Source organism: Peromyscus eremicus, chromosome 15 (genome assembly GCF_949786415.1).
Source record: "Peromyscus eremicus chromosome 15, PerEre_H2_v1, whole genome shotgun sequence".
Taxonomy (NCBI): Eukaryota; Metazoa; Chordata; class Mammalia; order Rodentia; family Cricetidae; genus Peromyscus; species Peromyscus eremicus.
The window spans coordinates 21,326,357-21,340,618 of NC_081431.1; the positions used below are offsets into that span (position 1 = coordinate 21,326,357).

The following is a 14,262-nucleotide window of genomic DNA, read 5'->3' on the forward strand; positions in this document are numbered from 1 at the left end:
TTTATTTTAGGAGTATATTTTGTATATTTTAAAGCATATGATCTCAGGAATAAAAACAAATATAAATGGCAGGGTGCAGTTTACTGAAGGATGTTCAATATATTTTATGACAAAGGAATATTTTTAATAGGTTAGGACACTATTAAAAGATCTGGAGAGGACATGACTTGTTGGTAGACCACAATCCAAGTCTGGGAGAGACGGAATGCTAATGAGGGGTGTTTGAGGCAAAGCCGAGTGGACAATGGTCAGTGGCTCAGCATGGTCATCTTACTTCAGTCATTGTATCTAGGTACACAGTAATAGGATGCAGTCCATTTGCATGTATGTCACTTTAGAATGGGAAAAATCAGAAACCCACAGACAGATATCCAGAGACAGGCTGCAAAGACAAATAAGAATGGGAAAAGGATCCACAATATTAACACTCATAGCCCATACTCTAAACACTGCAACAATTAGTGATTCCAACACTTTTCTTCAACCACAACTGCCACTGGTCTAAGTTACCTAAGATGCCTTATGGGGAAGAATATCCTACATTTGTTTATTAATACAGAAGTTCTACATCCAATCTGCACAATGGCACAGCTTGTATTTAATTCTGCTTTTCTCTTACATGCAATTATGAATATTATCAATTGGGGTCATTCACTCACACAGGAATAACCTTGTGTTGGAATTGTCTGTGTATGTCTGTAATCCTATGTCCATTTTCATCTTTTAGGATTGTCCATAATTTTAGAGATAATGAGTGAATACAAGACAATTATTATTCAAAAAGAATTAGAGGATGTGGCTGTGGATGACAACCAATTTAGGAAAATCAAGTCCTTACTAAGAAAAGAACTAAATCTATCAAAAAAAGATGAAAATGATTATGACAGAATTCAGATAGATGACCTGATGGAGGACACATTCCCAAAAGATGCTGGACTGGACGTGTTCATAAATGTGTGTGAAAGCATTGAAGAACTTGAAGACCTTGCTGAAAGGCTTAGAACAGAGAGAGCAAAAGGTAACATGGGAGCACCCTGGACATTCATCCCTTTTCCAACCTCCCCAAACTTTCTGGCTCCCTGCAGAGATCAGAGCTGATATGTTCCTTTCCCAGTGTGTGCTTTAGAAACTATGGGGGTTGAAGCATTTCAGATGTCAACAAGTTGATGATTCCAAGAAACCCTTTCTTACAAAGAAACTTGATATATTTCAGGTTAGTCATTTTTTGCATTGGAGGTAAAAAAAAAATAAAAATCAGTTGTTGAGATAGGTTAGAACATCCAAATATTATAGAAAAACTAGAAAATAATAAAATAAAAATGGGAAAAAATATTTAAAGCATTTAAAAAGAGTAAATTTAACAATAAATTACAAACTTATCCATTCATCAATACCTTTTCTGGTTAAAAAAAATGTGATATAACATTTAAGTAGAAGCCCTCATTTTAGAGATGTGAAGTATCTCTTTATAAAGTCTATGGGTTTAAACAATATTGGACATACTGGTATACAACTCTGACATGTGAATTTAGCATAAGGAGGCCCAGAAGAGGATACCTGCAGATTAAGAATACCATGAGTTCCATATAAATATATATCCCCAATATAGAAGTCAAAATCCAATGTCTGTATGTGACTTGGTTCCACTGGTGGCCTTCTGGCCAGGTACAGCCTCTACAGCAGACTATAATAAACACACAGACACAAGTAGAGACACAACAGTTCTTGAAATTGTTGGAGGATATTTGATCACACTGTGCACCCTGAGATTGCATTATTTGCTGGGGAAAAAAAACTGTTTCTAGGTTTGAGCTCAGGCCTGGCACACCGATTTATTCTAAGAGCATTCTGTATGAATATTGCAAACTGGATTAAACAAAGTCAACCATAGGTCAAGAGGTAGAGCGAGCAACCAGTTGGTAAGAACTGAGCATTGGGTTATTAAGCAAACAACTTAGAGAGTAACCAGGGAGATGGTTAGAGAGAAGCACAGGAAGTAGAAGTGAGGGACTTTGAGTTTGATAGGTTTTGGTTTGAGACGGTATAAGAAGTGGGGTTTATGGGACACCAACAGAAAAGAGGGTCAGATGGGTGCTTTCTCTGCCTCTGTGAGCTAGCAGGTTGTTGCCTCAACATCTGGCTCTGAGTCTTTATTGGTAAAATTGAATGATTAAAGTTTTGTTAAAAGCAACATGAAATCATTGTCTTTCTGTAAAACTATTAACAAAAATGGAATAAATTATCAATTTCATTTAAAAAACGGAAAATAAATAATTCTGAATGAGCTTCATCCATCTAAACCACTTCCCTGGATTTGTTGTGTTTTCTTTATCCCTGCAGTTATGAAGCAAAAGAAAGGAAAAATCCAAACTGCAGTGAAAAGAAGAAAGCAAGAAAAACCCAGTAGGTCCCGATCTCTTTCCACCGATAATGAATCAGACAAGAGCGAACCCTCTGCACAGGTAAGGTGGCTGGTCTCCCACCAAAAAGTTTCTCCCCAGGTTCCTCCCCTTCTTAACTCTTTAGGAAGATTCAGTACTCTATCTAGTCCATGGCTCTAGTGAGAACAGGTTCTAAGTCAACAAATTCATAGGGACCTGTCACTCATTTAGTGTCAGATAAACAATGTCTCTAACTCAGGCAGTATAACCCCCAGGGATGCAAACAAAAAATTACCATGTGGCTTTTTAAAGACCATTTACTGAAATAGCAGTTGCTTTGGGATATGGCTTTTATAAAGAATAAACCTAAATATGGACTTTGTAATTCTACACCTAGTACTCCGGCCGCCACAGGGATAGGATGAGATAAATGTAATTTTTCTACTCCTCTATGAGACAGTTCTATATGTCTTACTTGTGTTTTTATTGTTTTAAAGAGATGCCATGACTACAGTAACTCTTATTTAAAAACACATTTATTAGGATTTGCTTACATTCAGAGGATTAGTCCATTATTGTCATTGTGGGAAGCATGGCAGCATTCAGGCAGACATTGTCCTGGAGAGGTAGTGGAGAATTCTACACCTCCATAGGCAGCTGTAAAGGAGAGTGACAGTGGGCTTGGCTTCAGCATCTGAAAACTCAAGGCCAACCCCTCAGTGACACACTTCCTCCAACAAACAACACCTACTCCAACAAGAACGTACCTCCTAATACTGCCACACCCCGGAGACCAAGCATTAAAATGTAGGAGTCTATGGGGACCATTTTCATTCAAACCACCACACTGTACAATACATCTGCTAAGAATGAGGTGTGCATAATTACACAAATATAATTAGAATCCAGTAATAAAACAAAAATTCTTGTGGTCTTGAATTATTATTTATTTAATACTGAAGACATGACTAAGAACTGGGGATAAAACTGTATAGAAAAACACAACTTAGCATGTACAAAGCCTGGGGTTCAATTTCCAACACATGGGAAAATCAGTAAGGAGAGACAAACATTGTCCTTTCAGAAAAAGAGAAAACAAACCGTGAAAACTGAAGGTGGCAAGAAAATGAAGCTTACCCAGGAACAGACTCAGCTTCCAGAACCTTCAGGAAGCAACACACAAAAAGATGAAGGTTGTCTTCAGACTCCTCAGAAGCCTATACCAACACCATCCAGTAGTTCCTCAAACAAGGTACCACTTTCCAATTCCTACTGCTTGGCCCTTCCCAAAGCATATCTCTGGGATCACCACAACCTTGGAAAAACTTCTCACTGGTCCAATACTACAAAGGTTTTCCTCATATTATTAAATAGCTCATTAAGTTATCTAATCATGTATCAGAGCCTCCATGGTATTGAAGTGGTAAGTATTTATGAAATGATTTCTAATAATGCCAACCAACTTTCTACTTAGTATTCAGAAGAAAGTATAGGGGAGACAAACAGGGATAAACACAGGATTGTCTCAATCCCCATTGCCTAGTTTCTTCTATGCCCTTTTCCCTTTGCTGGTGACCCAACAAAAGGTTACTTTCACCGTTCTTTGCTCTTCTCACCATGTGTTCTGACACATGCTGTTTTCCTGCTTGGAAGTCTTTATCCATGTCCATTCACTAACCAAATACCGTATATCTATAATGGTCACTTTTGCTGAGAGTCAGCTTCAGACCCTCCCAGGCATACATTGAACTCTCCCAGCCATTCCTCATCAAGGGGAATGGCTTCCTGTTCCAATTTTGATGCTTTCTTAATATAATTACAAGGATCACAACCTTGAAAGAAGTTCATCTAATCTCCTAATCATGTACTTTTTTTCATCTCCTAATCAATGCCCTCATCTAATCTGCTGCTCTAGTTATAAGGGAAATGTACTTCCTGATGTTACAACACATCCATCAGGAATCAGTTAAACCCAACCCCACCACAGGGTGAAGTCTTTATGTTTCCAAGTCAGATTTCAGAGAGTGCTACTAGCTGCCTCCCTGTGCTGGTACCCAGGTTGGCCATGACTGCCGTCATGCTTCCTCTTTCAGCTCTACAATCATAGTGCTCTCTTGATGCTCTGAAAGGAGTGGGATACTGAGGAGGCAGGTGATCAAAGTAAAATGACTTCAGCAACTTTTTCTGGTCCCAGAATTCTCCTCCATTCCTGCTATTATGCAAAAAGAAGAACTTTTAGCCTGAACGCTTTCTGATTAACAATCTTTGAGGGCATTTTCCTGGGGCTGCCTACCTAACCCCTTTTACCACAAAGCTCTGACATTTTAGACAAGGTTTTGTAACTGAAATCTTCAAAATAGTCTTAAACAGAGTTTGTAGCTGGAGTTTTCTCCAGTCCTGCCTGGCCCACAGTCAGGACAAATCTCTCTCATCCGCCAGTCTCGCAGCCGCTTAGACCCAACCAAGTAAACACACAGAGACTTATATTGCTTACAAACTGTATGGCTTTGGCAGGCTTCTTGCTATCTAGTTCTTCTATCTTAAATTAACCTGTATCTATTAGTCTATAAGTTGCCACATGGCTTGTGGCTTACCGGTATCTTTACATGTTGCTTGTTATGGCTGTGGCTGGCAGGGTCTCCTCACTCAGCCTTCCTGTTCCCAGAATTCTCTTCTCCACTTGTCCCGCCTGTACTTTCTGCTTGGCTATTGGCCAATCAGCATTTTATTTACACAGAGTGATATCCACAGCACTTCCCCCTTTCTTTATTTCAAAAAGGAATGTTTTAACTTTCACATAGTAAAATTACATATAACAAAACAATTATCAAGCAAGAATTACAGTTACAATATCTAGTCTATTTATAATATCTAGTCTATTTGTATTCTCTCCTATATATGTGAGTCTAAGGTTTCATATCTAACTTATCTCTTATCATAACTAAGGAAATTATAACTATCTAGTCTTCAACTACATCAAAGACCTCAGAAGGATATAATATTACCTGAGAAATGGAAGACAGACACAGAGCAACTTTCGAGAGTCTTGCGAGAGTACACAGAGACAGCTTACAGCCTGGACAGTCACCTAATGTTCCTTTGTAAAGTTGGGGCATCTGTCTTCAGCCCACAGGCCTAGAGTATTTTAGTCACTTCTCTCTGTGTCCTGTAGAATGTTTGGCAGTTTCCTCTGCAAAGCAGGAACCTGACTGACCATTTTGTCAAGCAAAGTTCAGTGGTCACCTTTCTATGGGTCCTGCATGTCCAGTTGATCAAGCAGTCCAGGCAAGAACAGTTTCTTGCCCAAATGGCTATATTTGCCAAGATGAAGATAAACTCTATATAGAATGTCTTCGATGCCCGTCCTCCTCTCTGAAGTAAATCGGTGCTGCCAAGAGCAAACATGTCTCACTGTCCAGAAAGACTAAATTTTTAAAACATTTTAAATGCCATATTCTTTAGGTCTTTGAAGTGTTTGAAGATTACCTGTCTATCTGAAATATATCTATGTAAACCTAGAAAAATTAGCTAACATGGCTACAAGTATGATTATCATACATGACTAATTATTAATCTATTTTGTAATTATCCATTACAATCTAAATGAGTTACATAAACATAATGCCTTAAATGAGAGTAGAAATATATATATAGTATAACAAAATTTACTTTAAATTTGTATCAATAAACTAAAATCTATACCAATGTAAAGCATTTCAAACAAGTTGTTGCTCTTTAAAAGTAGGTTCGCCGGGCGGTGGTGGCGCACGCCTTTAATCCCAGCACTCGGGAGGCAAAGCCAGGTAGATATCTGTGAGTTTGAGGCCAGCCTGGGCTACCAAGTGAGTTCCAGGAAAAGGAGCAAAGCTACACAGAGAAACCCTGTCTCGAAAAACCAAAAAAAAAAAAAAGTAGGTTCAACAATCTACCCTTTTATCCTATCGTTATCTATACTGTCCACTTTTTTTTCTTTAGAAAGGGATTGCATTTATAAAAATATTGGTTTTTCTCTGTCCCACACCAGAGGGCTCTTCTGATATGGGACAAAAGAATCTCTTAACCTTTTGTTTTAGTAATATGCTTGGGTTTAGAGAAAGAGTGAGCCAATTCCATCTCCAAAGCCAGCTTAGTATATTTGGGAGTTTGGGCCTAGCTTCTCATACTATTTCCTGCTGGATGGGGGTGCTGTATTCTTATGGGGACATAAAGAAAATTTTAGGATTATGGAGTAGTCCAAGTTGTATTGTCTGAGCCAGTTGCCTTGAAACCATTCTGGATATTGGATCATCTGGGCCATGGTGTCATCAGAGACCTTTCAGGGGGTCTTGGTTGGTCAAACCTGATGTGTCTTAATGTGGAACAAATCCATAGCCTCTGGCTTTCTGTGGAAACCAAAGCAGAGACTCTTTTCCAAAGCAAAATATCCTTACATCCAAATTTTGAAGTCAAGATACCTCTACAATATACATATTGGCTTAACTCAACAGCTTTTGTGATCAAATGTTTTTCTGCAGTTAAAAATACCAAAGACAACACAATTTAGATTCTCTCTGTAATATCCATCTTTACATGGCTTATTTTTTATACTACCTTTACTGTCTCTTTAAAGACTTTATTTTTTAAAACTATCTATTTGTTTATGTAACTGCATATATTCCTTTTTCTCTCTCTTTCAAGCCTACATACATTTTTACATACATTATAAACCATTTAAAGTCTTGTCCCATCTGAATCTGCCTTATTGTATAACTATTGCTTTAAATTGCAGCATTACTAGGGCTAAAATAGCAGCTTTGGCTGGTGGCTCCGCCCACCTCAGGTTCCCAACATGGCAGTGGTATGTTTACTGCCAGCTCTGGGAGCCATCAACTCTCAGACACAGTGGGTTTATGCTTCTATCAAAGCAGAATGTAGCCCAGAAACCTCTTTTTTTTTCTTCTACCAGCAAAGGCTAAATCCACCACACACCATGTTGCACAACTCACAGACACAGCTGTGTAACTCGGCAGGAATAGGTCAAGCCAACATGTAGGGAACCCGCCACAGAGTAGCTCAAGCCCACATGTTGCAGTGTCTAGTCACCCTTATGAGACATGAAGCAGGAATCTGGTTTTGGCTCCATTTAGAATTGTTTATTAAATATTCTCAGGTTTAAGGTGGAAACTTGAGCCCTTGGGCACCATTTGTAGCTGAAGTTTTCTCCAGTCCTGCCTGGCCCACAGTCAGGACAAATCTTTCTCAATAGAGGACTTAACGAAAGCATTGAAGGCTTTGAGTTCATTCCCCAGAACTACAAGTATGATCCCTTTATCTACCAGGTAGGTATGTTTAGTATTAACTGGAATCACTAGGGAGTGATTTAGATAAATATCCATTTCTTACTTTTTTTTTAGGTTATAGTATGGCGATCTTTGTTTAGATGTTCTCCTCTAAACTCAGTGGAATTGTGCCTTATGATCTGTCTGAATTATGTATGTTTATCCTGTGTGTGTTTTATATAGACACCAAAGTGGGGAAATGTATGAAAGGAGCCTTCTAAAGTACAAGGTGACCATCAAAATCCCAAAGAAGTGATGGTGTTGAAAGTAACAGAACCATTTACTTATGATTTGATTGATGGCAAAAGGATGTTCCATGCCACGGTGGCTACTGAGACTGAATTCTTCAGAGTGAAGGTTTTTGACACAGACCTAAAGAACAAGTTCATCCCACAAAAGATCATTGCCATATCAGATTATTTTGGTGTCAGTGGATTTCTGGAGATATATAGAGCCTCCTGTGTGTCTGATGTGAATGTTAACCGAACAATGGTTATCTCAAATACACTGAGGAGAAGAGCCAATGGAACTCCTAAAATTAAGGATCTTTTTTCTCAAATAAAAGGAACATACGTGAATGGAGAGTTTGTGGTAACTAAGGTAAGCCATTGCATTATTTGTACATTGCCTTTTGCAATCTGAGATTTTAAGGGTTAACTTGGACTGGAATTTGCTCAACTTACTTAATACAGGAAGTAATTCCCTTTCAAATCAGAAAGAGATGAGTAGGATTTCCTCACTTTGGGGATTGGAATGCTCTCATATCATTCTTCCTCTCAAGGTACCACAAGGAAAATTCTTTAGAAAGATTCCATCAATAACCTTTAACATTTTCTTGTTTGTGACAATCCATCTATAGTCATCCTATTCCCAGACATTGTTCAGTTATTGTTACACATTCCTTTTAGATACTATTTCTTTTATAGCTTCCTTGCCCAACTCAGTACTGAATAAAGAGTCAAACTCATAGCCTGCACACAGTTTGAAATGATAAGAATAAAAAAGCAAAGAGAATATTCTGCCCAAGAATGAAGCCATGTCCAACAAGCCAGGATTATTTCTCTAATGTGTTCTCATTATCACATTCTTTACTTTTTATCAAGATCTTTTGACTGAGTGAATAATATTTTAAACAATGAGAGAAAGAGGAGTTAAACAATCTAGTTTAATTTCACAATTTATAATAGGCACAATGAAAGTGAAGAAATTTAAGGAATTCTATGACTTTTGAATGTTTCTTTAAGTGCTGATGTACTAATTCATTAGTATGCATGCTTGTTCAATGTATGATTTTGTAAGTCATTGTGTATGAATAAGTCATGGCTTTTTCCTTTTATCTATGCTGTTTTTATTGTGCTGCTACATTTGATTATACAACTAATAAGTAAACTACATGGGACACACAGTAAAACACCAGAAATATTTCTGTAGATTTACTTTTGAGGGATTAGGAAGGAGTAGAGTGAATCGATATGTGCACTCAGAAAATGTGATCCTTTAAATAGCAGGTGTGTTTGTGTGTGTGTGTCTGGCTGGCTGGCTGTGTGCCTGTGTGTTTATATGTTGGTCTATTTGTTTCTCATGCTATTTCTTCTTTACTTCTGTTAGTTTGTTCATTTTGTCTTATTCTTATTGGTTTTTCTTCGTTATTTGACTGTTTTCTTAAAAGAGAGAGAAAAAAGGTGTGGAGTTGAAAGGGTAGGGAGGTGAGGATTACCTAAGAGGAAGTAGGGGAGGTGAAGTATGATCAGAACATGTTGTATAAAAATAACTTTATTTTCAATAAAAAATAAAAAATTAAATGAACAGGGACTTATGATCGTCTTTCTCAGACTTACAATGAGCCATAAGTAGCCTTTTCTTCTCAGGTCTCCTGGATGTACCTAAGAAACATGCAGTGGTAGCTAAATGGGTTTTGTCACTTATTTTTGGTTTTGTTTTTGTTGTTGTTGTTGTTGTTTGTTTGTTTGTTTTCAATTTTGATACCTTACTTGGGATCCTCAAGAAATCTCAGCTATTCTGATATGTTACAACTAGTACTTAAGAAGATACTCATCTGTTCTAAAGACCCCCGGCAGATAAAGACCTCAAGTAAGTAAAACTTAAGAGAGGCTTCCAAGGGCTGCAGTGGTGGCTCAGTCATTAAGGGCTAGGCACACAAAACCTCCAGAGTGATTGCCAAGAAAAGATTTGTTCACCAAACATCTTCACCTCTTCTGTTCCTGTGATACTATTTTTTCAGTTATTTCTTTATTTTGCCTATGAGGGTTGAGAGAAAGACAAAAGCCATGAAAATAGTGTGGAAATCAGAAGAAGCTCCATGAATGAGTTCTCTGCTTCTACCATGAGTCCTGGGAATTGAGCCCAGGTAATCAGGCTTGCCAAAATGCATCCTTACCATGGTGCCATCGCACTGAACCATGTACCTATGGTTCTAAACCTAAGAGCCATACTTGCCTTGTCAGGGACAGGTTTATGCTAACACTCTTTATTTCTCATAGATATGGCAAGCTTTCACATATTTCCTAAAAGATGAATGTTAACTTGTTTCTCAGAAAAATGAGAGGAATGACTTCATTTACTATGAGATTGAAGATGATACTGGGAAAACAGAAGGGGTGGTCTATGGACGACTGATGAGTATCAAATGTGAGCCAGGCAATAAAGTTCAACTCATCTGCTTTCAATTGACCTCAAGAGAAGATACTTGGCAGCTGAAGTCTGTAAGGCACAGTTACATGCAGGTGTGTGCTCTGGGAAAACCATTCTTCCTAAGGATCATGTATTATTTTAATACTCTAGTAAAACTTGATTGTTGGCATTACATAGAAAATCCAACAAGTGGAGGAAAATTAAGCTTTGCCCATTCAATAAGTTAATTTCCTTCCATTATTTTTAAGTAAGACTTTTTAAATCATATAAAGAAAATAAATTCAGAAAGACTCAAAGTTGTTATATGTTTAGCTAAATGATAAAAACTATCTCATTTCTCAAAGCAGAGAGATAATTTGGCAAGACTTGGGTTAATTAGGATGTTTGTTTCAAATTATGATTCCCTGATTTTAAGCATGAACCTATTTAGTCTTCACAGTAAAATCCTGGATTCACATATCGAGGGTAAAAGCTGAAAGATCAGAGACGCAGAGCAGCCAGCCACCTAAGACTTCTTACATCTATGAAATCTCTGAGGGAATGGGGAGATCCTGTCTCTATGAATCCTCAGAGTGAAAGGGGCTGAGATTCTGTCTCAATAGCCTTACATTCCTGTCTCCACCTGCCTAGTGCTGGAACTAAAAGTATACACCACCAACACCTGGCTTTCTTTCTCTTTTAGACTTCTTTGACCTCCTGTAACCTAGGTTGGCCTTGAACTCATGATCTTCCTGCTTCCTCCACCCAAGGTCTGAGATTAAAGATATGTGCCACCACTGCCTGGCCTCTGCATTTAACTAGTGGCTAGCTCCACCCTCTGATCTCCATGAAAGCTTCATTTGTCAGAAAACAAACAAAATATTACACAACACTGATTTTGTACTGGACCAGAGACTAAAACTCAATGAACCTTGGGGTCTTCCCCTATAACATTCAAATACTTTCTGTTGCAGAGGACGATGATTAGAAATGGAAAGTTCCCAAGGATTCCCTGGGCAAATCAGACCACAATGTGCTAAAAATCCACAATCGTTGTCATACATACACACATGTGGGATTCATTTTACAGTTTTTTTTAAAGCCTCTATTACAATGTAAACGGAAAAAGTAGAAAGGACCACTTGTTCATTCACATACATATGCACTTACAGTATCATCTTTCTCAGCCCCTCAGCCAAAGTTCCAAACCTGCTCCCAAGGCAGCTGCACCAGTAAAGCCTTGTCTTCCTCCTCCCAACCTGCCTCCTGTGTGAGACTCTGCACCTCAATCTTTACCTCAGGGACTACAAGTCTTTCCTCTCCACTGTAGCTCTGTGACATACCCACTCTTCTACCTGTACTCAAGCGTGTAGGGCTGACCAGTTAATTCCATAGTCCCCAGCAATGGAAGAAAGATGACTCCAAGGACAGAGAGGCATTTAAAGAGATAAGACAGAGTGGAAAAGGGGATGTGACTCATGGTGACTAGTCAGTAGGAATGTAGAGAGAAGTGTAGAACCATCTGTATTACAATGGATCTGACCTCATCATTTTTTTCCTTAAGGTCATCAATGCCAGAAGGAAGGTCATTCAACCCTAATTCAATTATGAATACCTCTCTAGAACCATATTTCTAAAAACCTGGATGCCAAGGATACTGTTTACAGAAAGAAGACCCAAGTCCAGAAAATAAATGTATATAAGATATGTTGAAATACCATATCTATAAAAGCAAGCTCTTAATTCTTGGAAATGGTGGTTTCTATATTCTTTATACATTTTTGTATTATCTAAAGTCCATGTTTTGTATCTATAACTTTGCTAATTGTTAATCTGAATGTTTTGTATGTAAAACTTAAATAAAATCTCCTTTTCTATAAAGCAGTGATTGCTCAGAAATACCTTTCAAACATTTGAGAGTTGGTATAAAATAAAAATTTAGTGACCTGCAGATAAAACTGTGGAATACAGGCTTCAAGTGTGATGTTTAAGGACAAAGCATGTTAAAGAAACAAAACAAAACAAAACAAAACCCAGACTGTGTCCTGCCCATAAAAGCCAAGGCATTAATAATACACAGGTGAAAAGTTGAATTCAACCTTGAGTGCAGTTTCCAAAACTAGTGTGCTGAGTACAGGACAAGTCTTCAGACCCTTTTCACTAAGTAAATGTGACTGTATAGTAGAGTTTCATTATTTGACAAAGAATCCCCAAATGTGGGGTTTTAAGAGTGAGGAATACTATCTGTAACAGTAAGTAATCTCAGCTCCAATTCTAAAATGAAATGTCACTGAAAACCTAGAGAGCAAAATGAGAAAGCCCTATGATAAAGGTAATGAGAAATTAGCCAGGGTGCCCAGAGAGGCCTTGGTGGAGTATTGTTTACCTCTGTCACTGATGGGAAAATATACCTGACCTAAGCAACTGAAGAGAGAACATGTTTATTTTTGCTCACGGTTTAATGGTAGAATAGGATGAGATGTCTGGCCAGAATTTTCAGGGCACAGAGGATGCTGGGAAGAAGAACAGACTCCCATGGAGACACAGAAAAAGAATGACATGTAGGAGATGAGGTAACAGCCATGAGCAAGTAATTAACAGAAGTAGCTTAATATAAATTATAAAAGCTGGCTGAAAACAAGTCTAAGCTATCATGATTAATATGTCTCTGTGTCTTGATATGGGAGCTAGGTGGCAGGAAAGAGAAAGGCTTGCTACAAACCTCACAACTTACTGTCAGTTTTCTTTTAAAATATCCATGTTTATATCCACAGTTTGACTCACAGCCTTGGTCAGAGAACCTCCTTTTTGCAGGGAGTTTGTTTAATATCCCTTTACACTTTGTGAATATATGTCACTGTGAGTGATTTAATAAAGAAAATGACTGGCCAATAGCCTGACAATACAAGATTAGTGGGAGAACCAAACTAAGGACACTGGGAAGAGAAAAGGCAAAGTTAGGAGTCAGGTGCCAGATGCAGAAGAAGCAATATGGGAGGTTCATATGTGAGGTAAATGAGCCTTGGGAAAGCACATAGATTAATAAAAAATGGGTTCATTTCAGTTGTAAGAGTGACTTAGTAACAAGCCGGGGCTATCTGATGAGCATTTATAATTAATATTAAGTCTCTGAGTGGTTGTTTCAGAGCAGTAGCTGGGACAGGAAAACTCCAACTACTACAGTTGCTATCAATTCCAGAAAGTAAGAACTAGGAACAAGCTTGGTGACTCTGAAGTTAGGTTCCTTAATTAGTGGGTATTGGGCTCTCCTTTTTAATTGGAACTTCCTTGAGCAAAAAGACTGGCAGTCACACAGCTAGCCAATGACCCTCATATCAACTCTGGCTACTTAGAACACTGTACAGATATCATGAGTAAACTATGAAATTTTAGCTCAGGGCTTTAGCACTCAAAGATGCAGTTTCAGTTATAGTTTTCAAATAACTTCTATCAGACTTTTTTTCTGTCATAAAGCTTGAGGAATGTACATGAACTGGGAATCATTTCCATCTAGCTAGAATCAAAGCACTTCCTCAACACCTAACAAGAAGACTCCTATGATTGGTGCAAATAGGAAATTTCAGTTGTATGTGATGTACTCTGTGTCTAGTCTACAGAAATCCTTTCTAGCTGTTATCAGCAAGCAGCTTATCATCACAGTGAGAGCTGGGAGAAACTGCCCTCTGGACATCCTTATAGAAGCTCAAAATTAGTTCCAGTATGGAGCTAATAGGGCTAACATAATCAACTACAAGTTAGATTAAATAAGGAAGACAATTCAAGACATGAAAGATGAAATTAACAAAGAAATAGAATTGTAGTGGGTAGCCATTCCAGGTTTGGTCTGGAAGTTTCAACCCCCATTGAGGCTTTGGTAACTATCAAGCTTACTAGGTGGGGTGAAGGGAGGTCCCTGAAGACCCAAGATCAGG

At 38.2% G+C, this 14,262-nt stretch overlaps 1 protein-coding gene across 1 annotated transcript; it reads left to right on the forward strand.

Annotated features, from left to right (window-relative positions):
* Nucleotides 1-750: 750 nt before the first annotated feature.
* Nucleotides 751-12,061, forward strand: LOC131925764 (interferon-activable protein 203-like). Its single transcript, XM_059281116.1, is given in 6 exon segments — nucleotides 751-1,018; nucleotides 2,341-2,462; nucleotides 3,466-3,633; nucleotides 7,883-8,299; nucleotides 10,255-10,445; nucleotides 11,895-12,061. Coding segments are annotated over 6 exon segments (1,239 nt in total). The 3' UTR covers nucleotides 11,968-12,061.
* Nucleotides 12,062-14,262: the final 2,201 nt, after the last annotated feature.